The sequence below is a fragment of the Rhinopithecus bieti genome, unplaced genomic scaffold (assembly GCF_001698545.2).
Source record: "Rhinopithecus bieti isolate Rb0 unplaced genomic scaffold, ASM169854v2 scaffold_59, whole genome shotgun sequence".
Classification (NCBI taxonomy): domain Eukaryota; kingdom Metazoa; phylum Chordata; class Mammalia; order Primates; family Cercopithecidae; genus Rhinopithecus; species Rhinopithecus bieti.
Genome location: NW_016803115.1, coordinates 1,232,044 through 1,257,313, shown reverse-complemented (window position 1 = coordinate 1,257,313; position 25,270 = coordinate 1,232,044). Strand labels below are relative to the sequence as shown.

Below are 25,270 nucleotides of genomic sequence, written 5' to 3'. Positions count from 1 at the left end.
ATTAGCTGAGCGTGGTGGGGCATGCCTGTAATCCCAGCTACTCGGGAGACTGAGGCAGGAGAATTGCTTGAACCCGGGAGGCGGAGGTTGCGGTGAGCCAAGATTTAGCCATTGCACTCCAGCCTGGGCAACAAGAGCAAAATTCCGTCTCGAAAAACAAACAAACAAACAAACCAAACTGAAACTCTATACCAGTGGAGAAAACTCTCCACTGGAAACCATTCTTCTACTTTGTCTTTAGGAATCTGACACCTCTAGGTACTTCATATTTGTGGAATCACATAGTATTTGTCTTTTTTGTGACTGGCTTATTTTCTTAGCATAATGTTCTCAAGGTTCATGTGTGCTGTAGCTTATACTAGAATTCCATTCCTTTTTAAGGCTGAATAATACCTGTGTGTGTGTGTGCGCACGCGCTCATCACGTTTTGTTTGTCCATTCATACGTAGATGGACACTTGGGTTGCTTCCACCTTATGGGTGTCGTGACTGATGCTGCTTATGAACATGGATGCACAAATACCTCTTTGAGATCCTGTTTTCAATTGTTTTGGATACATATCCGGAAGTCGAATTGCCAGATGGCATGGTAATTCTATTTTTAATTTCCCGAGGAATCATCATACTGCTTCCCACAGCAGTTGCACCATTTTATCATTTTACATTTACATCAACAGTGCACCAGGATTTCATTTTATCCAGCAGCACACTCAAGGGTCTGCTGGAACCAAGGGTCACCCTTTCCGACACTTATTTCCTGTTTTGTTTTTGCTTGTTTTTAATAATAGCTATCTTAATGGGTGTGTGGTGGCATCCAACTGTGGTTTTGATTTGCATTTCCTTAACAGTGATGTTGTCCATTTGTATATCTTCTTTGGAGCAATGTTTATTAAGGTTATTTGCTCATTTAAAAAACTAGGTTGTTTTCTTGGGTGGTAGGATAGGAGTTCTTCAAATATTCTGGATATTCACTCTTTACCAGAAATAGATTACCTTCACTATGTTTGTAGATGTGGCCACTACTTATTGTGTCTAATATGCCACGCGTTTTACAAACACTGTAGTTTCCTTTTCACAGGTAATCAGTCCAAAAACCAGCATGCCATAGCGTTTCCCCCAGCGTTCTCTCCGGACTCTCTAGCACTGGGTAAAGGGGCCCGCCTGAGCCCAATATACTTCCGGTGGGGAAGGGAAAGGGAAGACACCACCGGAAGAAAGGAAGGTGCTGTGTAATCATTAAGAAGAGGAGGCATTTGGAGCTGCTAAAATGCCGGATTACCTTGGTGCCGATCAGCGGAAGACCAAAGAGGATGAGAAGGACGACAAGCCCATCCGAGGTCAGTTGACATGGGCAGGAGCTCGGAGCTGGGGCGGGACTGGAGCGGAGCTGCCTTGGCACAGGAGAGGAGCTGGATTCCCGCTCCTGGCTCTGTGCTCTGGCCCTTTTGTGCCCCTAGTAATTTAGTCTGCGCCGGCCGGATTAACTTGCCTGCCTTCTCAGTCTCCCTTATCCCTACAAGTTCTGTGTTCATCTGCTGATGGACATTTTTATTCATTCTCAGCTGTCGGGTCTTGAAGAAGTCACGCACTCTGGTTGGCCTAACAGGCCTTGAAAAGTTCTGCTTGGCGGTGCTGGGTCACCTGATCCTCTTTCCTATTCTCCTCCTTCCCCCTGGGACAGCTGGGAGCTATCACTGTGTAGCTATAACTCTGAGACATAATTTTCTTAAAAAAAATTATTTGACCACATAATACATCCACAGGGTTCACAATTCAAGAGGCAGAAAAGATACATTTGAAAAGCCTCGCATCCTTGGCCCCAGCCACCAACTTCTCCACAGAGGCAACTAAAGTTGCCATTTTGCATATCTTTCTAGACATACTCTATACATATAGAAGCAAGTCCGCTTATATAATCCTTTTTTTTTTTTTTTACAGAAATGTAGCATGCTGTACATACTTCAACATCTCGATTTTAAACAATTTTAATATAAGAGATAATTTCCTATCATGTAGTCACTTTCTCTGCATCTGCATAGTATCCCGTTTTATGGGTATGCAATAATGTATTTAACTATTATTGATGAACATTTAGATTTTTCCAATTTGTTGCTGTTATAAAACATTGAATACCTTTTACCTCGTTGCACTCTTGAGAGCAAGATGGGTCACCAGCAGCTGTACTGGAGCCACCCGCGAAAGTTCGGCCAGGGTTCAAGCTCTTGTCGTGTCTGTTCAAACCGGCACGGTCTGATGTGCCTCAATATGTGCCGCCAGTGTTTTCCTCAGTATGCGAAGGATATTGCTTTCATTAAGTTGGACTAAATAATCTTCCTTCAAAGGATTATCCAAGGCATCTACCCAATGAAAAACCATGATAGTTCTTTGTACATAAAATAAACATTTAAAAAAATGAATAATCTTGTTTATGTAACTTTTACCAAGTGCACAAATGCAAATTGTAGGATAAATTCTAGAAATGGAGTTCAGATTTTGTAAGTGCCAAATTACTCTCCATGGAGATTTTACCAGTTGATACTTTAACTTACAGTGCATGAGATACGCACACCATTTTTGGATATAACTTCTTCCCAGTAGTCCCGTTTGTAATCTAATCTTTATGCTGTTTCTCCTTTTGTTCCTTAAGCTAGTTTTAAATGTTCTTTTGGTATTTCTTGTGTTTCTTCTTTCTTTTCCCTTTCTTAACTTCATCTTTTCCTAGCACCCTGTTCCATTTACACCCTCCCCCAAAAGAAAGCATTTCCTTTCTACATTCATCTCATTCTGCTGTTTCTTTTAAAAATATTTTAGGACACTGAAAATGTCAGAGATACTCAGTATTTATTGGAAAAGTTAGACACAGAGGTTTATCATTTGATCTGTGCCCAGTGATCTGTGTGTTTCTCTGGGTTTGTTATTCTGTAAAAATATTAACGCATTTATTCCTTGGATACAGTTATGACTAACATGTATATAGGATCTTGTGCGTTTATTCATACATATCCCCCTGCCTTTTTTTTTTTTTGAGATGGAGTCTTGCTCTTGTTCCCCAGACTGGAGTGCAGAGGTGTGATCTTAGCTCTGCCTCCTGGGTTCAAGTGATTCTCCTGCGTCAGCCTCCCAAGTAGCTGGGATTACAGGCACCCCCACCACGCCCAGCTAATTTTTGCATTTTTAGCAGAGATGGGGTTTCACCATGTTGGCCAGGCTGGTCTCGAACTCCTGACCATAGGTGATCGCCCGCCTTGGCCTCCCAGAGTGTTGGGATTATAGGCGTGAGCCATGGCGCCTGGCCTGATTAAGTTACTTTCAATTTAAGCTTTCAGATCTCAACTTGGTCCTAATTGCAGTTAAGTTTTTGTGAATCTCCTATTGACTCACTTTGAGTGGTTCTTTCAAAACTTACAAGTTTTTCAGGTCCTCAGTTCAGTCTCTTTCTTCATGACTGATGACTTTTTTCTCTCCTGAGAAGACTGAGAATCCACTTAAGAGTTCTCTTAACTTCTCTGACATTTTCCATTTTCTGTTTTAATACTGCCTTAGAGGAAGTGGTATCACTTTTTGTTATGTGCAACCTTCCCATCTCTGTTTTTGATCTTATGCCTTCCTCCTCTGGAACTTTTGTTTCTTCAGTCACTACCTCTTCTATTTGTTGTCCTATGGAATTTTTCCCTTTTGTTCTTGTAAACATGCTAATATCCATTTTATCTTAAAAACATAGTTGAGAAAATCTTCCTGCTCTCTGAAGTTACAAGTCATTTTCTTTTTTTTCTTTCACTGCCTAAAAGTGGCAGAAAGGACAGGCCTGGGAGTTAGAAAGACCTAGGTTTGAATTTTGGCTTTGAGTTTTGTCTAATAAATTCTGTGAAACTGTTGTTCTTATCTGTAATGTAGAAATAATTGTATTTACTTCACAGGTTTATATAGAATTAGATAATATCAATATATATCTCATACAGTGGTCATCTCAATTTATAGCAGCTATTACTATTCGCCCACAGTACATTTCTTTACTACTTATTTATTTTTAGAGACAGTCTTGCACTGTCGCTCAGGCTGGAGTGCAGTGGCACAATCATAGTTCACTGCAGGCTGGGAATTCCCAGGCTAAAACCATTCTCCTGCCTCAGCCTCCCTAGTAGTTGGGACAATAGGTGTGCACCACCATGCCATGCTAATTTAAACAATTTTCTTTTTTTTGTAGAGACAGGGTCTTGTTATGTTGCCTAGGCTGGTTTCAAACTCCTGAGCTCGAGTGATCCTCCCACCTTGGCCACCCAAAATACTGGCATTTCAAGGGTGAGCTACCATGCCAGCCTCTTATTTTATTTTTAAACTTCTTGCACTTTAGTTTCTATCTCTATAAATCTATTGAAACTGATCAATAGTTTCTTAATTCCCAGATCTTTAGTATTTCTCAATCCCAATCCTTGTGTTTTTGACATTGTTGAGCCTTTGAGCCTATCTTGGTTTCTCTTGCTGAACCTTCCCGTTTATCCTCCTGCTTCTTTTCTTTCCTTCATTGTGTCCTCACGTAGTTTCTCTAAAGTTTTGTTTCTGTTAATTTCATCCATTCTGGTCTTGGAGTCTATATGCTTCCTTAGTCAATCTTTTTAACCTCAAGCTAGCATCTGACCTCTAGAGCCAGATTTCTCTCCGCCTTTTAGAATGCGCATCAGGATATGCTGGCGTGTTGGATAGTCTCCACGCCTACTCTCAGGCTCAGTAATATGCTAAGAGCATTCACAAGACTCAGCATGTGGTCATCCTCATGGCTATGGTGTATTTTAGTGAAAGGATACAAAGCAAAATGAGAAAAGAGAAAAGACACATGGGGCCAAGTCCAGGAGAAACCAGGCACAAGCTTCCAAGGGTCCTCTTCCAGTGGAGCCACACAGGATGCACTTAATTCCCCCAGCAACAGGTAGTGACAATTTGTGTAAAATGTTGCTAACCAGGGTAGCTTGTTAGAGATTTGGCACCAAGGGTTTTTATTATGGGGTGGTAATGTAGGCATCTCTGTTTAGCACATACCAAAATTCTAGACTCCCTGAAGGAAGATAAATGTTCTGCATAAACCCTATAGTTTGTATAAACATTTTAAGCACAGTGAACCACCTTTTTCAGTTCTGGGAATGGTAGGAACCCTCTGAAATCGTTGTTCTCAGACAAGAGCCAAGAACCAACATTATAAGCAGGCCTTTCAAAGGATAGCAATTATGCATGCTATGTTAACTCTTTTCTGCTCTGGTAACAGTACCACAAACTTAAGAAAATTAAAACTGAACTTCGTATCTCCCTGCCAACCACTTTCTATTGTGACATCTATTGTGTAGTACCTAGGTCCGAAGCGTGGGCATCATGTTTGATCCTCTCTCCTCAGCTTCTCACATTTAGTCATTTGCCATGTGCTGTAGATTCTACCTCTTGAGGGTTTTTTTTTTAATCCACAACCTTTCTCTTTTCATTGCTACCATTTTTATTTAGGTTCTTATGACTTCTGAGTGGCCTCACTCCAATCTGTTCTTCATATCTTGGCTAACTATTTCTTTCTAAGGCACATTTCCTATAATGTCAGCTGTAGTGACCCTGATTACCTCATTCTGGAATTTATGGTCCACCTCACTAGAGCCCCAAACCTCCATCTACTTAATTTCCTATTACTGCCTAATGTGTATACAGTGTTTCAGCTTACCTGGTCTAGCTGCTATTACTAAGCATGCTTTTTCCTACCTCTACTCATACCTAGTTTAAATAAAAAAAAAGGCCTGCCATTTTTTTCCTTAAAATATGTATGATCGTATGATTGGTTCTTGTTTTTCATGATAGATACGTTCTATACAGTTGCTGTGAACCGTGAATTAGGAAGTACTGAATACTTGCTCCTAGGAGAAATATATATATACATCTCACATAGATTATAATCCTTTTTTTTTTTTTTTTTTTTGAGACAGGGTCTCACTTTGTTACCTAGGCAGAAGTGCGGTGGCACGATCTCAGCTTGCTGTAGCTGTCACTTCCTGGGCTCAAGCGATCCTCCTGCCTCAGCCCCCACAGTAGCTGGGACTACATGTACACACCACCACGCCCAGCTAATTTTTGTATTTTTTGTAGAGACACGGTTTTGCCATGTGGCCCAGGCTGGTCTTGAACGCTTGGACTCAAGCAATCTGTCTGCCTCAGCCTGAGATTACAAGTGTGAGCCACAGCAACCAGCCGATTATAATCTTAAATCCTAAAAACAACTCATCCTGGTAGATTCTTTTTTTCTTTATTTCGCAAAAGAGAAAACAAAGTTCAGAAGTGTTAAGTGACTTGGCTGAGGTCACCCCACTAACAGATGCCAGAGCTGGCATTCAAACCCGGTCCACCTGGCCCCAGAGCCTGAACTGCTTGGATTATATTACATTTCCCCTACCATCTCTATCTTCTGGTCATCTTTATATGAAAGCTGAAACAAGAAGTTAGAGTGACTTGTTCTTAGTTGTGAACTTAAATTTTTTACCACTCTGCCTATTTGCAAATGACTATGAAAGCACATGAGTACTGATTTGAGGATTACAAATAAATTTGAGCAACTAAGCAAATTCAGGAATGCAGAATTCGTGAATAGAAAAGATTAACTGTAAATCACTTGAAATCCCAGGTAACCACCGTAGAACACCGTTTCAGGTTACTCTCCACATGTGTTTTAAGTGATTTTTATATAAAAACAAAATATATGCACATTATATGCTTTTTTTTAAACCTACGTGATTCACTGAAGAGCATTTGTTGGATTGCTTTCTATGTCTGTGTTCTGTTATCATTTTAAATTGCTGCATTGGATCTCCTTTTTCTTTTTGAGACGGAGTGTCTCTTGGTCACCCAGGCTGGAGTGCAGTGATGTGATTGGGGCTCACTGCAACCTCCGCCTCCTGGGTTCAAGCAATTCTCCTGCTTCAGCCTCCCGAGTAGCTGGGACTACAGGCATGTGCCACCATGCCAGGCCAATTTTTGTATTTTTGGTAGAGACGGGGTTTCGCCAGGTTGGCCAGGCTGGTGTCAAACTCCTGACCTCAGGTGATATGCCCGCCTCGGCCTCCCGAAGTACTGGGATTACAGGCATAAGCCACCACACCCAGCCTGCGTTGTATTTCATTGTATGAATATGGTATAATTTAACCAAGATCCTTAATGGATGTGTTTTACATATATACTATTTAAAATAGGTAATCATGTATATTATGTACTTTTAAAAATCTGTCTTCCTCCCAGTTAGATAAACATTACTTAAGTCCAGGAACTATTTGATTGAATTTATATCATCATAATCTTGCTTGAGTTTTGGCCCTCAATTAAAACAATTTGAATCGAACAGAAAAGTTGATCAGCTCTAGTTTCTTTTTTTTCTTTTTGTTTATTTTTTAAAAAATGTTAATTATAGTTTCTTTTTGAATCTCATGTATTGTCTCTCTTCTTTCAGCTCTGGATGAGGGTGATATTGCCTTGCTAAAAACTTATGTAAGTCCTTTCAGTGTCTACAAACTATAGATGTTTTATGTTGAAATAAAAACTGTTTTGGTATTGTCCTTCCAAAATAATTAGAAGAAGTTAAGAAACCAAAATTAAAAAACCAAACAAAAAATAAAAGAAACAAAATACTTAGAAGAGAATGTTTGGCAGCTCATTGTAATTTTCACTAAATGAAGTTACCTACCTGAAGTTTATAGAATAGATCAGAGTAAGTATTTGGCATGTCTCAGTTTATGTATTATTTTAATCCTATTCATGATTAAAATGTGATACTATATTGAAAGACACTTAAAATAATTTACACGTGTTCACTGTGTTTAACAAGTATTACTGGATTAGTTGGAAATGAAGTTTTAATGCATAGAAGTCAGTAAATAGTTTTGTATAATTTCACACAATTTTTTTTTTTTTTTTTTTTGAGACAGAGTTTCGCTCTTGTCACCCAGGCTGGAGTGCAGTGGCGCGATCTTGGCTCACTGCAACGTCCACCTCCCAGGTTCAAGGGATTCTCCTGCCTCAGCCTCCTGAGTAACTGGGATTACGAGCGCCCACCACTGTGCCTGGCTACTTTTTCGTATTTTTAGTAGAGATGGGGTTTCATCATGTTGGCCAGGCTGGTCTTGAATTCTTGACCTCAGGTTATCCACCCGCCTCAGCCTCCCGAAGTGCAGGGATTATAGGCGTGAGCCACCGTGCCCGGCCATGATTTTCGTTTGTTATCTTGCATAATAGTGGATTGTGTATTTAGGGAGAAATATTGGCTCAGGAACACCTCTCTACTTCACAAGCTTTGGGATAATGATAGCTATTGAAATTGTAACTTAAAAATAATTTTTGCCTATAGTTTAATAAATTGTTGATATCCTGATATTCTAACTAAACTGACCTTCATCACCTAGGGTCAGAGCACTTACTCTAGGCAGATCAAGCAAGTTGAAGATGACATTCAGCAACTTCTCAAGAAAATTAATGAGCTCACTGGTATGTATTTTTAAATTCCCATTTCCTTCCTTTAAATTTAATGTGCTAATAATATCAAAAGAGTTTAACTACAGATTTTACTCCTTTATGATTACAGATTTTAAAAAATCGTTATTCTTCCTTTCTGTTAAGAAATTTGATCTCATTTAACCATATCTTTCACTGCTTTTTACAACCAGGTTTAATGCTTATGCAGTTAAGAAATAAGAAACAATACCATCTTCTAAGCCAGTAATGTTTCTATTGTTCAAAACCCAGTTCAGTAACCTTCAGTTAATAAGTCGAAAACTTTTTTGGATAAAAATAAGATCCACAGCATAGTTTTGCTTGAAGTAATTGGGCTCTTTCCTGGAAGTTGGAAACATTTTTTGGGGGAACTTGAATGATGAAGTTTTACATTTGACCTACACAAAAATATCAAATGTGGCATTATATTTTGGCTTGACAATTACTTTAGGGCAGGGTAGTAGTTTTCAGCTGGGGTGATTTTGCCACACCCCCACCCACTCCCGGAGGACACTGGGCAATGTCTCAAGACATTCTTGATTGTCATGACTTTGAGAGAGGGTGGTGCTGCTGGCATCCAGTGGTGAGAAGCCAGGGATGCTACTAAACAGCCTGTAATGCACACAACGATCCTTGCAATGAAGGATTCAGTGCAAAATGTCAGTAGGGCCGAGATTCAGAAAGCTTATTTTAGGGTGATGCATTACATTTTAGTAAATTTTGTCATCTTTCTCTATGTAGGTATTAAAGAATCTGACACTGGCCTGGCCCCACCAGCACTCTGGGATTTGGCTGCAGATAAGCAGACACTCCAGAGTGAACAGCCTTTACAGGTTGCCAGGTATGCATGGGTGCTCTGTGGCAACTTACCTTTGTCTGTATTTTCAAGCACTTAATGCTAGAGTCTCGGGGATAATATAATAGTTCATAAAGGATTTTTATTCCAAATTCCAAGTAAATAAAGCTTTCTACAAAACTGGGGTTAAAATTTTATGCCTTAAACAATTATTCAAAAATACATGAAGGCGTATTCATTTAAAAGATTTAAATGATACAAAAGATGTAGAGCAAGATGTGAAAACTCCTTTCTCCTACTTGCTTTCCTGTTGCCCTTTCCTCAAACATAAGTACTAAAATAGTTTGGCCCTCCTAATCCTCTTTCTGTGTATCTTCCTATGTGTATTTGCATGCAAGAAACATATCCTGATTTTTTTTTTGTTTTTTAGACATAACTACATGTTTTGGGAATCTATGTCTTTAATATAGGTACACTTATTTTCTCATGTTTTTAAAAAATTGCATAATGTGTAGATGTTAGGCTATAACAATTTCTATTATACACAGCACTGTAGTGAACATTCATGTTAAATGTTTCTTAGTGTATGTGCATATATTTCTGTAGGCTAGCTTACTACAAGTGGAATTCTAGGGGTCGAAGATATTACAGTTTTAAAATCCTGTGACAATTGCTTTGACCAGTTTATACTTTTACCGAGAGGCTTTGAGGCAAATGTCCATTTGTCTGATCAATGTAAGATATGCAGTTTTCAGTTTTTACACTTTTGTCATTTGAGGGAAAATAATTTTAATTTGTACTGTGCTGATTACTAGTGTGATAGCTACTTCTTGTGTTTACTAAACCTCTGTATTTCTTTGACTACTCATGTTTTGTTCTTGGGTAGTTTCTTGTTAATTTTAGAAACAGTTCATATATTGTACATATTATCTTTTCTTAAGTATGCTACAAGTATTTTTACCTAGTCACTTTTAACTTCTTGGTACCTTTTGTTGTACTAATGTTTTACATTTTTAGGAGATAAAATATACCAATATTTCCATTATACCTTTTGGGTGTTAATGTTGCTTAGAAAAGCCTAGCCCAATTCAAGGCTATAAAGATATTCTCTGTTTATGATCCTTTTAAAATTGTGTTTTATTTTAGTTCCTAAAAGCTAAAGATTATTTTTCTTTCCCATCTACTCACCCTTCCTACCTCCCAATTTCCATCTTTTCTCCCTTTTATTTATTTATTTATTCATTTTTTTAGTTTTATTATGGTTTTTGAAGGGTTAAATGGTTCAGGCTGGGCACTGCAGCTCATGCCTGTAACCCCAGCACTTTGGGAGGCCCAGGCAGGCAGATGACTTGAGGTCAGGAGTTTGAGACTGGCCTGGCCAACATGGTGAGACCCTGTCTCTACTAAAAATACAAAAATTAACTGGGTGTGGTGGGCGCTTGTAATCCCAGCTACTGGAGAGACTGAGGCAGGAGAATTGCTTGAACCTAGGAGGCGGAGATTGCAGTGAGCCGAGATTGTGCCACTGCACTTTAGCCTGGGCGACAGAGTGAGACTCCATCTCAAAAAAAAAAAATAAAAGAGTTAAATAGTTAAATAATAACAACTGTATTTCCCAATTTCTCTTCCCTACAGACACTCATTTTCACCTTTTTTAGCTGATTATTTTGGTTTTTGCCTTCATGGTTCTAATGGATATTGCTATATCTTGTGTATTGTAGATTCCTACTTCTTGAGTTTTTAGTTTTAGGTATTATCTTTTGGCTTCCCACCATGGAAGATGAGGATTTTGTTTTGTTTCCTCTGCCTTCATGTTGAAGGCACACCCTTCCTATCCCAACATCCTTCCGGTGTAATTCTGTTATAATTTTGGTTAGATCAGTATTCAGTGTTTATATGATTATGGCTATGTAAATACTATTCACAAAGAGCCAAGTGGTAAGCTGTGATTGCTTTTCCTTTCTTGTACCACTTATTTTGGTTGTTGTTGTTTTAATGTTTTGTTTCTTCATTTGCCTGGTTTTCTGTGCATATGTTATGAACTCAACCTCCCACTTTCTCTTGATTGTCTAAGATGCTCTTTAGATGCATTAGATGTTAGTTTTCTCTCAGTTATACCTCAGTTGCATCTGGTGTTCTCTCGGTTTCATTTTCCTTAAGTTTTTCCCAGCACTTCCTGACCTGCTTTGGTTTGGACCAGTTGTCCTTTATGCCTGTTTAATGACAATCGTCTGACTTCTCTACCGTGGAGATTTCCCTTTGCCTCTCTCCTGTTGCTTGTGTACCGTTAGTCTTTCTTCCTTGGTTTCCTTATACCTTTATTTAGGTCTAATACATCCTCTGGTAGCTTCCTGGAAAAGGGTCAGTTGGGAGGTAGTATTTTGAGACTGCGTATGTCTGAAAGTATCTTAGCCGAGTATCAAGTTCTTTTCTCTTCAAAATTTTGAAGGCGTCGTTCTGTTGTCCTTTGCCTCCCAGTGTCACTCTGAAGCCATTCTGATCCTCAGTCCTGTATATGTGGCCTATTTTTTCTCTGAAAATTTTAGTCTTCTCTTGTTCTCTTTTTGAAATTTCATGGTGATGTGCCTTGGCGTTGGTCTGTTTTCATCCATTGTGCTGGGCTCTCTTTTCCTTTAGTAAGGCAAATCTTCTTGAAACTATTTGTTAATTTCTTTCCTTCCATTTCCTTGGACCTTTATTCCTGAATTCTCTTATTTGGATATGGGGCCTCCAGGATTGCTCCTCTAATATGCTACTCTTTCTTTCCTGTTTCCTTGGTTTTGCCTTTTTACTTTACTTTCTATGAGCTTTTCTTTATCTTTGAATTCTTCTGTTGATGTTTTTTTCCTCCCATTTTTCTCGTAGGTTTTAATTTCTCAGGTAAAAAACTCAGGTTTTAATTTCTTAGGTAAAAAAACTCAGGTTTTTGATTTCAAGGATCTCATCTTTATTCTTTCATTTTTGTGTGTGTGTTGAATGTTCTGCTCTTATATCATGGTTGTAATATGTTCTCATCTCCCTATGGGAAAATAAAAAATTTAGGTACGTTTCTCTAGTTCGTATGAGGGGAATTTTTTTTTTCCGTAAAGCAGTTAGAGGGAAACTTTTCATATAGATTTTTCATAACAGACAGACTAGCTAAAGAGCCCCACACTCCTACAAGATCCCAGGCCTTAAAGAAAGCAAAGATTGGCCGGGTGCAGTGGCTCAAGCCTGTAATCCCAGCACTTTGGGAGGCCGAGGCGGGCGGATCACTAGGTCAGGAGATCGAGACCATCCTGGCTAACACAGTGAAACCCCGTCTCTACTAAAAAATACAAAAAACTAGCCGGGCGAGGTGGCGGGCGCCTGTAGTCCCAGCTGTTCGGGAGGCTGAGGCAGGAGAATGGCATAAACCTGGGAGGCAGAGCTTGCAGTGAGCTGAGATCTGGCCACTGCATTCCAGTCTGGGCAATAGTGCGAGACTCCGTCTCAAAAAAAAAAAAAAAGAAAGCAAAGATTATTTTGAAAAAGTTTCTATTGATTTTAGTCTCATACTCTTTGCTTAAAACTCTTGATACAATTTGTGTATGTGTAATTTTTAGCTTGTGAATTTTTTTTTTCTTTTAAGAAAAGGTCTCACTTTGTTACCAAGGCTGGAGTGCAGTAACATGATCTCAGCTCGCTGCACCCTCTGCTTCCTGGGCTCCCACCTCAGCCTCCTAAGTGGCTGGGACCACAGGTGCACACCACCCCATGCCTGGCTTTTTTTAATTTTTATTTTTAGTAGAGACAGGGTCTTGCCATGTTGCCTCGGCTGGTCTTGAACTCCTAGGCTCAAGCCATCTGCCCACCTCAACCTCCCAAAGTGCTGGGATTACAGGTGTGAGCCACCTTGCCCGGCCAGCTTATGAATTTTTAAATAACAATCTTATTGATATAAAATTCACATACCATGAGGTTCACTCTTTTAAAGTGTACACTTTAGTGATTTTTAGGATATCTAGAAAATTGTGCACTGATCATCACTAATTCCAGAATAGAATATTTTTGTTACCCCAAAAACAAACCTGATACCCATTAGCAGTCTTCATTCCCCTCTCTTCCCAGCCCCTGGTGACCATTAATCTACTTTCTGTGTCTATGAATTTGACTATCCTGGACATATCATCTAAATGGAATCATATAGTATATGGCTTCCTTCACTTAGCATATTTCAAGGTTCATCCATATTCAAAAATGGCTGGAACTTTTTTTTTTATGGCCAAATAATATTCCAGTCTAATTTCTCTATCTGTATTCACTATTTGGTGAGACATTCTTCTCATCATTCTTATTAAGTCTTTAAGTATGGTTTCCTTTAGCTTTTTGAAAATATTTCTTATACTGATTTAAGGTTTTTGTTTGGGCACAGTGGCTCATGCCTGTAATCCCAGCACTTTGGGAGACTGAGGCAGGTGGATCACTTGAGGTCAGTAGTTCGAGACCAGCCTGGCCAACATGGTGAACCCTGTCTCTACTAAAAATATAAAAATATTAGCTGGGCGTGGTGGCAGGCGCCTGTAATCCCAGACACTTAGGAGCCTGACACGGGATAATTGCTTGAACCTGGGAGGCGGAAGTTACAGTGAGACAAGATCGCACCACTGCCCTGCAGCCTGGGCAACAGTGAGACTCCGTCTCAAAAAAAAAAAAAAAAAAAAAAAAAAAGTTTTGTTTAATTTAAACACCAACATCAAGGCTTCCTAAGGGATGATTTCTATTGACTGCTTTTTTCCCCCTTATGTATGAGCCATAATGTCATACATAAGGGAAAATGCATCTCACAATGTTTTGTATCTCATAACTTTTTGGTGATAACTAGACATTTAAAATAATGTAATGTGTCACCTGTGGAAATCAGATTCTTCCTCTCCCCAGGGTTTGGTATTATTGCTGTTTGTTGTTCTTGTTATTCCTTTCAGGATTTTTGGTCAGCCTCTTCTTTTTTTGGTAGAGAATAGGCATAATTCTTCTTCCCTAGCAAACGTGGTTGGTAACAGAAAACAGAGTCCTTCACACAATTAGGCTGTCAGGACAAGGCATTCTTTTTCAGCCTTGACCTCCCGGGCTCAAGTGATGCTCCAGCCTCAGCCTCCCCAGTAACTGGGACTACAGGTGCATCCTACCACGCCTGGCTAAGCCAAAGCATTCTTTACCTTACTTTTAACTCTACCTATGTGTGCACTCCACAGGCTATTTTTGTATTTCTCTGTAATTCTTGCTTATGTAGCAGCTTTCTAATGTTATTTCTGTTTTTTGTTTTTGTTTTTCTTTAGTAGATAGATACTATAGAAGGGGAAGGGCAGTTGACTTTTATACTGTGATGTATGTGGCATTATAAATTCATTTTTACCAGGCCATATGGAAATGAATATAATTAAGTTTAAAATAGCTTCTACTGGCTGGGTGCAGTGGCTCATGCTTGTAATCCCAGCACTTTGGGAGGCCGAGGCAGGTGGATCACTTGAGGTCAGGAATTTGAAACCAGCCTGGCCAACATGGTGAAACCCTATATCTACTAAAAATACAAAACAATTAGCCGGGCGTGCTGGTGCATTCCTGTAATCCCAGCTACTTGGGAGGCTGAGGCAGGAGAACTGCTTGAACCTGGGAGGCTGAGGGTGCAGTGAGCCGAGATCATGCCACTGCACTCCAGCCTAGGCTACAGAGCAAGACTCTGTCTCCAAAAAAAAAAAAAAAAGCTTCTACTGCTTCAGTTAAAAAAAGAAAAAATGTAGCAAAACAATAAAATGGATTTAAAGGCTGGGTACAGTGGCTCACGCCTGTAATCCCAGCACTTTGGGAGGCTGAGGCGGGCAGATCACCTGAGGTTGGGAGTTTGAGATCAGCCTGACCTTGGGAGTTTGAGAGGAACCCCATCTCTACTTAAAAAAAAAATTACAAAATTAGCCAGGCATGGTGGCGCATGCCTGTAATCCCAGCTACTTGGGAGGCTGAGGCAGGAGAATTGCTTGAACTAAGGAGGTGGAGGTTGCAGTGAGCCAAGATCATGCCATCGCGCTCCAGCCTGGGCAACAAGAGTGAAACTCTGTCTCAAAAAAGCACTTGGGAGGCCGAGGCGGGCGGATCACGAGGTCAGGAGATCGAGACCATCCTGGCTAACATGGTGAAACCCCGTCTGTACTAAAAATTTAAAAAAAAATTAGCCAGGCATGGTGGCAGTTGCCTGTAATCCCAGCTACTCAGGAGGCTGAGGCAGGAGAATTGCTTGAATCCAGGAGGCGGAGGTTGCAGTGAGCAAGATCGCGCCATTGCGCTCCAGCCTGGGCAACTGGAGTGAAACTCCTTCTCAAAAAAAAAAAAAAAAAAGAGAGAGGGAAAGAAAATAAAAGAAAACGGATTTAAAGTATAAACTCAGGAAAAGAATGAAAACCCATTTATTACTGAATTTGGTGTAAGACAAGACCATCTTTTTATAGGGAAAATAAAAACGAGAGCAACTTAAGATATACAGGAGCATCACTAATAATAAAGGAATATAAATTATGGAAATCAAGAAACCAGATAACTTCTTAATGATGAGATATTTGGGTTTAATTTTCCAGGAGAATGTATTTGAAAATTTATGGCTTGGCTAAAGTCGAATGGACCTTTGGAGTTGAGTATAGAAAAGGATCTTTAACAACGTCCCAGTTTCTGTAGTTCTAGTTTATACCTATATATTGCACACTCAGGATAGAATCTAGTTGGTTGAATTCATTACTAGTGGCTTAGGTTCCTTATTCTAATCAAGCTTTTTGCTGTGTTAGGTGTACAAAGATAATCAATGCTGATTCGGAGGACCCAAAATACATTATCAACGTAAAGCAGTTTGCCAAGTTTGTGGTGGACCTTAGTGATCAAGTGGCACCTACTGACATTGAAGAAGGGATGAGAGTGGGGTAAGATTTCTATTTACAATAAATACTTTTCTTTCACTAAGGATGCTGCCTCACATTCACATCCTTGGCTTTGCAGTGAATAAATGAACTGCGTTCCCTGGAATACCAAGGGATGATCTAGTAATGTACTATAGTTGAAAATTCTTTCTTCTGCATCTGCTTTCTAACATCCCATCAGCTTCCCTGACTCCCCTACTCCCACTGTTGTTTCTTATGAATGGCTTCAAATTTCAGAGTTGAGGTTATCAGTCTATTTACGGTAACATGGTATAGGTTGGGGGACTACTTGCTTTAGGATAATTATGATGCCAAGTGTGTTAATGTCTATAGAATACATAACAATTCACTCAGTAAATTAAAAAAAAATCTCCCCTCCCTCCTCAAGGATTTGGTTGCTGTTAGGACAAAGCGTTCTTTTTTAGCCTTGACCTCCTGGGCTCAAGTGATGCTTCAGCCTCAGCCTACCCAGTAGCTGGGACTACAGGTGCATCCCACCACGCCTGGCTAAGCCAAAGCATTCTTTACCTTACTTTTAACTCTACCTATGTGCGCACTCCACAGGCTATTTTTGTATTTCTCTGTAATTCTTGTTTGCCACATTAGACATATAATTTAGTATCCTCAGGTTTCATGCTCTCTTTATTTCTCTTTATATAACCTTAGGGATTCTGTCTCTCTCTTGTTTTCTTAAAGTATGGTTTTGGGGATAAAAGACTAAACATAAAAGCACTTTGAAAGCTTAAAGAATGTATTAGTGACTGTCTTTTTTACTTCCTTAGTGTGGACAGAAATAAATATCAAATTCACATTCCACTGCCTCCTAAGATTGACCCAACAGTTACCATGATGCAGGTAAGAAACTATGGGAGGCAAAAGGAAGGCTATGTCTTTTTTTTGTTGTTGTTGTTTTTTGAGACGGAGTTTCACTCTTGTCATCTAGGCTGGAGTACAGTCGTGCGATCTTGGCCCACTGCACCCTCTGCCTCCCGGGTTGAAGCCATTCTCCTGCCTCAGCCTCCCGAGTAGCTGGGATTACAGGCGCCCACCACCATGCCTGGCTAATTTTTGTCTTTTTAGTAGAGATGGTGTTTCACCATGTTGGCCAGACTGGTTTCGAACTCATGACCTCAAGTGTTCAGCCTGCCTCAGCCTCCCAAAGTGTTGGGATTCCAGGCGTGAGCCACTGAGCCTGGCAGCATTTTTGTTTTTTTTTTTTGAGACAGAGTCTCACCTGTCTTTATTTTACTAGTTTGTCTTTCATTCATTAGTATCATAATAAGTAATACAGCAAGTAGTACCAGGGCACTGGGCAATGTATTCAATTTTTATTAAGATTCTCACTTGTGAGTTTGATTTTTCTTTTAAGGTATTAGGTCTATTCTACTGAATTTGGACAGTATCCAAAAGGCCTGTGACTATATGTTGTACATTTCTGTCCCTCTCTTAGGTGGAAGAGAAACCTGATGTCACATACAGTGATGTTGGTGGCTGTAAGGAACAGATTGAGAAATTGCGAGAAGTAGTTGAAACCCCCTTACTTCATGTAAGTAGCTGAGTGTTGTATTTAAATTTCTTTGTATAAATTTTTGTGTATTGAGCACTAAAATTGCTTGTATATTAGATGGCTTTTATATTTTCCCTAATGAGAATTTTTTTGAGAGGGTGGAGAGAGGAGGTGTGTAGAGTTGGTAAATTCTAGGGGAGAGCAAGCAAAAAGGATTGAATGGTCAAGTATATTTAAAAAAGAAAGATCTGCTGTTTACAGTGACAGAGGAGGCTCAGTGTAACCTTTAGCAATATGTTAAATATGTTACAGGCTATTATAGAAGAAACTGGTTCTTCAAAAGACATCGAGAAGAAAGGGGCTTAAGTTGAAGCAGGTTAAACTTGGGAGGATAATGGAAAACTAGGATATTGAATACCAGATAATTGTGTTCCTTAAACACAATTTTTTAAAATTAGGAAAATATTTTAAGATTGGATAATAGAAGTGCTTTTTAAAAGCCATTCAGTCTTATGTATTGATGTGAGTCCAGTTTAGAACTCACGTCTTAGAGTAAGTAAAATTTCTTACTTAGTCCAAGTATGTAGATTGTGGACTTAATAATTTTGATTTAAATATTAAAGTATGGTTTTCAGGATAAAAGACTAAACATAAAAGCACTTTGTTGATGTAGCAGTAGTCTGATTTTTGTTATACAGAAGTGGTAAATGTGAAAATTGTGTCTCTTTCACAGCCAGAGAGGTTTGTAAACCTTGGCATTGAGCCTCCCAAGGGCGTGTTGCTCTTTGGTCCACCCGGTACAGGCAAGACACTCTGTGCGCGGGCAGTTGCTAATCGGACTGATGCGTGCTTCATTCGAGTTATTGGATCTGAGCTTGTACAGAAATACGTCGGTGAGGTAAAGTAAATTTATCATAGTCAAAGAATATATAGCCCTGTGAAAGATTTTACAGTATGAATGAAATTAAAAATGGCACTTCTGCATTGAGGGATCCAGACCTGAAATTTCTGTTTTCTTTTTTTGAGACAGTCTCATTGTGTTGCTCAGGCTGGAGTGCAGTGTTGTGATCTCAGCTCACTGCAGCCTCTACCTCTCTGGGCTTAGGTGATCCTCCCATCTCAGCCTCTCAGGTAGCTGAGACCATGGCTACATGACACCACGCCCAGCCAATTTTTCTATTTTTTGTAGAGTGGGGTTTTGCCATGCGGCCCAGGGCTCAAGCGATCCATCTGCATTGGCCTCCCAGAGTGCTGGGAGTATAGGCATGAGCCACCACACCCGGCCTGAGACCTGAAACTTCTTGATTGTAATTAGTAGTTTAGAAGCTGCCTTTGTGATCATTTGGAAATAGGCAACCACTTAAAATTTTAACCAGTATGCCCCTCCTCAGAAGGATGACATTTTCTACAGATGTGGCTTTTCTATGGAAATGCCTGGTAAGTGAATTCAAAAGTATACTTTTACTTCAGGGGCAGTGTTTTCAGTCCTAATGAGAAAGTGAGAGCATAGGTTGTCTGTATGTTTGTAGACATCCATATACATATATATATTTAGAGAATAAGTCTAGGGCTATACGTATTGTATCTGAAACCTGTTGATGATTCGTATATTTACAATAAGAATTAGATACGGAGCTGCATGAGTTGAGGTATCCTTTTATTCCCTAATTAAAATTTAAAGTCAAATTCAGTGATCAGGAATTCCAAGTGATAGATCAGATGCTTTATTTACTCAAGTTTTACTGATTAGAATGGTTCCTTTATTTAACTATTAATTTGACCTCGTCAGATCCGAAACCTATTGCTATGTAATCGATACAGAATCATGCAAATCACTTAATATTTTAAGGCTAGCATGATTAATTTGGTGGACTGGGGAGCAAACTTCAGTCTTTTAAAAAAAAGTTTAGGTAGGCTGGGCGCAGTGGCTTACGCCTGTAATCCCAGCACTTTGGGAGGCAGAGGCGGGCAGATCACCTAAGGTCAGGATTTCAAAACCAGCCTGACCAACATGGAGAAACCCCATCTCCACTAAAAATAGAAAAAGCTGGGTGTGGTGGTGCGTGCCTGTAATCCCAGCTTCTCGGGAGGCTGAGGCACGAGAATCGCTTGAACCCAGAAGGCGAAGGTTGCAGTGAGCCAAGATTGTGGCATTGCACATCAGCCTGGGCAACAAGAGCGAAACTCTGTCTCAAAAAATAAACAATAAAATAAAATAAAAACAGCTGGGCATGGTGGCTCACGCCTGTAATCTCAGCACTTTGGGAGGCTGAGACGGGTAGATCATGAGGTCAGGAGTTCAAGACCAGCCTGGCCAAGATGCTGAAACCCTGTCTCTACTAAAAATACAAAAATTATCTGGGCTTGGTAGCACATGCCTGTAATTCCAGCTACCCGGGAGGCTGAGGTAGGAGAATCGCTTGAACCCAGGCAGAGGATGCAGTGAGCTGAGATCGCACCACTGCACTCCAGCCTGGGCGACAGAGAAGACTCTATCTCAAAAAAAACAAAAAAATAAAAAAAGTTTAGGTAATAATGAATGAGAATACTGTTAAAAATATATATTGAAAAGTTTGAAGCGTAACTTTTTATTTACTTTAAAATATTTTAAAATCAATTTTGAATTAATAAATCATTTTCTTGTTAGGGGCTCGAATGGTTCGTGAACTCTTTGAAATGGCCAGAACAAAAAAAGCCTGCCTTATCTTCTTTGATGAAATTGATGCTATTGGAGGTGAGAATGATATGTTAAGAGAACTGCTTTAGGATTCGGTTTCATGAAAACTCTAAAGTGATATGTTAATTCTTATACAGAATTTTAACAATAACTCTTCTATGAGCTCTGAAACATTGGCACCACAGATCTAATAAGTAGTAGTGCTAAACTATAAAGGCAAGAAGAAACATTATATACCATTGCCATTTTCAGAGCCTTTATTTTGTGCAATGGGTTGAATATCCCTTAGCTGAAATGTTTGAGAATAGAAGTGTTTTGGAATTTAGGTATTTTGGCTTTTGGAGTACTTGCATTATACTGATTGAGTATCCCAAATATGAAAACCTGAAATCTAAAATGCTCCAATGAGTATTGCCTTTGAATATCATGTTGGGGCTCAAGAGTTTCAAATTTTGAAGCACTTTGGATTTTGCATATTTGCAAATATGGGATGCTCAACCTATATCTGATTTCATTCATACAACACCTATTTCCACACTTTAAACAACTCCTAAATTGAGAAGTATCATCTAATGTCATAAGAAAGCACTGGGGCATAATTTAATTGGTGGTGGTTTTTCTTAGTGCACAGGAAATACAGTATTAGCCATGAAATGTAGACTTTTTTTTTTTTTTTTTTAAAAGACACAGTCTCACTCTGTTGGTCAGGCTGGAGTTCAGTGGCGCAACCTTGGTTCACGGCAACCTCTGCCTCCTCGTTCAAGCCATTCTCATGTCTCAGCCTCCCGAGTAGCTGGGATTACAGATACCTGCCACCATGCCTGGCTAATTTTTGTATTTTTAGTAGAGACGTAGTTTCACCATGTTGGCCAGGCTGGTCTCGAACTCCTGAGGACAAGTTATTTTGACTAATCTCTTAGCCTCAGTTTTCTTATCTTCTAAAGGGAATAATTCTTGCCTTGTGTACTTCTTGAGGTTTTGAGAGGTTCAAATTAAGTAATAAATGTGGTAGACTTTGAAAATATAAAACTGCCCCATATGCAGTTTAAAAAATGTTAAGTAAATCTGTGATGAATACTTTTGAAAGCAAAGGTTCACTTTCTGATTAGTTTTGTATAAAGCAGGCTGTTCTTACAGGATTTGCTTCAAAGTGGGATGTGCACTTATTCCAGAGGGCATGATTTGAGCTGAGATTTATGGTACTTTCAAGTCATGCATAGTGCTACTCTGAGTGGACTTGAAGAGCTTATCTTTCGTCTTCTCAGGGGCTCGGTTTGATGATGGTGCTGGAGGTGACAATGAAGTGCAGAGAACAATGTTGGAACTGATCAATCAGCTTGATGGTTTTGATCCTCGAGGTAATATTAAAGTGCTGATGGCTACTAACAGACCTGATACTTTGGATCCAGCATTGATGAGGCCAGGGAGATTGGATAGAAAAATTGAATTTAGCCTGCCCGATCTAGAGGTAAGAAAATCATTTCATTTTAGGAAAGGGATTTTTGAAGTTTTTTCTTCCTGTGATGTTTTTTGCATTTTCGTATTTGTCAATTCTCTCATTTTTAGGGTCGGACCCACATATTTAAGATTCACGCTCGTTCAATGAGTGTTGAAAGAGATATCAGATTTGAATTGTTAGCACGACTGTGTCCAAATAGCACTGGTAAGTAGAAAGTTCTTGCTTATATTTGCTGGTCTGTCTGCTCAGGCTGCTTTAATTAAGCCTGTTTATTTTCTTTTTGTTTGAAAGGTGCTGAGATTAGAAGCGTCTGCACAGAAGCTGGTATGTTTGCCATCAGAGCACGGCGAAAAATCGCTACCGAGAAGGATTTCTTGGAAGCTGTAAATAAGGTCATTAAGTCTTATGCCAAATTCAGTGCTACTCCTCGTTACATGACATACAACTGAACCCTGAAGGCTTTCAGGTGAAAACTTTAGATTGGAATCCTAACCTTACATAGACTTGTTAATAACCACTTCATAAACAAATAAATGGCTTCAAAATTGTATGTTTCCATATCTCTTCTTTTAATAAAAGGTGATCTCTGATGTTATTAGACAGAAAAGCTTGTTAGAATGTATTTTGACTGTTTTTTTGACCTACTCCCATTTAAGGGTTTCACAGCAAACAAAGTGCTTGCTTAGACGGCTTATATCCTAGGCATATGCTGGCTGGGTGCTCTACATAGAAATTCTCATTGTATCCTCCCATCTGTCCATTGAGGAAGATTATCAAATGGATCTTCATCTAATGGATTCACAAACTTTCCTACTTACTTGTAGTGGCAAAGCTGGGTTTCTGGTCCAAGTTTGTCGGCTCCATTACCTATGCTCCTATTATCCTCTTCTGTCCCGCATCAAAGTAGCTCACTTAGGCTTATGACCACATGCATTATGATAGTTTCCCACCACCATGTTGAATAATAAAAGCTTTGGCTAAATCTTTTTTAAAGTAGGAGAAACATTGGATGTATATGTTTTGCATTGCAATTTGATTTCAAATTAATCAGGAAGAATTAGTGATTTTAATGAGCAGTAAAGTAATACAATAAAGCAGAAAGAAAAATGTTCAGCCAGAGGTGAAAGAGTAGTAAAAAAGACAAAAAAAAAAATGTGTGTACATATGATCTAATTTAGAAAATCCAGAATTGGCTTCATACAGAAAAGTGATTACTTTCATTTTACAAATTAGTTTGAAATTTTGGTAAAATGTCTGTTAGGCTTCTGGTCTACAGTGAGGTATTTTAAAAATAAAGGTTATATTAGAATCCTCAACAGATCTTTTTAAAATTATCTCCTGTGTAACCACCACCAAATCCTATCTTCTACCACAATTACCCCTTCCCCAATGCCAAGACTAAAGCACAATAATGAATATTTTTATTGAAGTTCAATATTCATAAATACGTTGCAAAATAAAGTTGGACACATTTTAAATTTACAATAGAAAAAGTTGACAACATAGAAAATGCTGTGTTGCACTGAAATATGGAAAATTATGAAAGTTTTCAAGAAATTAAAGCCCTTTATAAAATCCAACCAATATTCTTGATTTTCATTTTATGAACTTGATCAGAAAATTCATCTTTTTAAACCCTGCTCTAGTCTTTCTTGAGGAATTAAATAGAGCAAACTATTTTCAGGTTATGCTTACAATAAAATATACTCAAGAAAATGAAGATGTATGTTTTTGAATGTTTTGATTAAATAAATGTACGCATTTAGAACACACTCTCAAGTCTTTCCACTTTGTCATGGCCACATGCTCATATATACCAATTAAAGACAACTCAAATTAGATAGTGTTGAGCACACTCTGTTTTAACGACACAGAGCGACTATCGTGATAATTAATTTAAGTCCATAAGGAAAATCTAATTGGCTACACATCAAATAAAAAATCAACTATTTGAAAATTTGGGTGTTTTCTGTCAAGGCATATTTATGCAGGTAGCATCAACATTGTCTAGGTCAGCATGTTTGTACCCTACTTAAAAAGATGAAACAGACTTTTACCAATGACTTCTTCCACCTAAAATAGATGTGTCTATATACGTGTGTAGATGCACACACACATATATATATGTGTCAGGGTGCTAAGTTAGAATACAAAGGATTTATGACTTTAGAAATATATATTGTAGAATCCCGTTTTAAAAACAACATTAAAATGTGATTAGGTTTATTAAAGAACTCAATTTTCGTGATGCTTCTGAGGTTTATCTGTTAGGTAAAGTGAAATGCAATATACCAGTACAATGAAAAGCCTGGTACACCTTTCTCAAAGGCCAGGTGGAGTTTTAAGATGCTCAAACTTGATAAAATCCAAGTCACTAAGCAGGCATGTTACCTGGTGTAGTGCTAGCTTTTACCATTGTGTTGTTGGGATTGGAGGGGCTTCAAAACCATTACCTGCATTTTGGTTTGAAGAATTCCATAATACTTTCACAGTTCTCAAACTTTTATGAGCATTCAGAACAGTAAGAATCCAAACATCCTGAATCCTAAAGGCACTCCTGAAGGGTGAGGTGCACTAAAAAGGACCAATAGCGTTTTTTGCACTCAGTAAAGCATACAGGCTCACACCGAGGAAGTTCTGTTTGATTTTAGAATTTAAATTGATTTACTATCTTTAAAGGGGCAGACATAATAGAGCCTTCCCCACCACATACTCTTCCCTCCCTCATCCCCACACAAGGGCATACCCCCACCCCCCAACACACAAAAAAACACACCCACCCACTCCAGGACAGATTCACTGGGATTGCTACCCTCTTTTCTTCATCCACACAAGAGAGCAGGCTCATTTTCTCAAAAAGTGTACACTCAGAAGCTGGTACTCTTTCTCTGCTAAACAGGTAAGGACACAGGATCAAACCACACGGAGTGGATGTTTTAGATGTTGCCTGCTAACTACAAGATGAGCTATTCCAGGGCTTGAAGAGGATCCATACCCTTAACAGTTTCTCAGGTTCCACTGAAGATGAGATTGGCAATTGGGATCCCATTATCAGCTGCCATATACTTATACAGAGTCAGTGTCTAAGACATAGATTGGAATTTTCTGGGCCCTGTTTCACAAACGTTTTCAAACATATTCCATTGATTCATGAGACAGAGATCAACCACTGTCATACCGCACAGGATTTGAGAAGGTCAAAGGACTTTTCTTTATGGGACCTTCTTCAAAACAGTGCTTTCCCATATATTGCCATAAAATAAGGCTAGTCCTTAGATTATGTAGATTATACCCATTTTGATAGGACCATATGAACCTGAATTTGAATCAGGGTGGAAAAAACATAGAAGATACAGTAGCAGCTATTAAGGCCCAGAAAGAACAGGTGGGCTTATATATTATTTGCTTGA

General features: G+C 39.1%; 1 protein-coding gene and 1 pseudogene across 1 annotated transcript; both read left to right on the top strand.

Annotated features, from left to right (window-relative positions):
* The first annotated feature begins 1,081 nt into the window (after window positions 1-1,081).
* PSMC2 (proteasome 26S subunit, ATPase 2) lies at window positions 1,082-23,630 on the top strand. The gene is made up of 12 exons (XM_017852549.1): window positions 1,082-1,336; window positions 7,465-7,502; window positions 8,414-8,495; window positions 9,243-9,342; window positions 16,089-16,220; window positions 17,000-17,072; window positions 17,668-17,763; window positions 18,458-18,622; window positions 20,371-20,458; window positions 21,667-21,869; window positions 21,968-22,064; window positions 22,152-23,630. Exons 1-12 carry the CDS (start codon window positions 1,267-1,269, stop codon window positions 22,307-22,309), a joined length of 1,302 nt encoding a protein of 433 aa, XP_017708038.1. The 5' UTR covers window positions 1,082-1,266; the 3' UTR covers window positions 22,310-23,630.
* On the top strand, window positions 1,248-2,986 carry LOC108515596 (40S ribosomal protein S29 pseudogene; annotated as a pseudogene).
* Window positions 23,631-25,270: the final 1,640 nt, after the last annotated feature.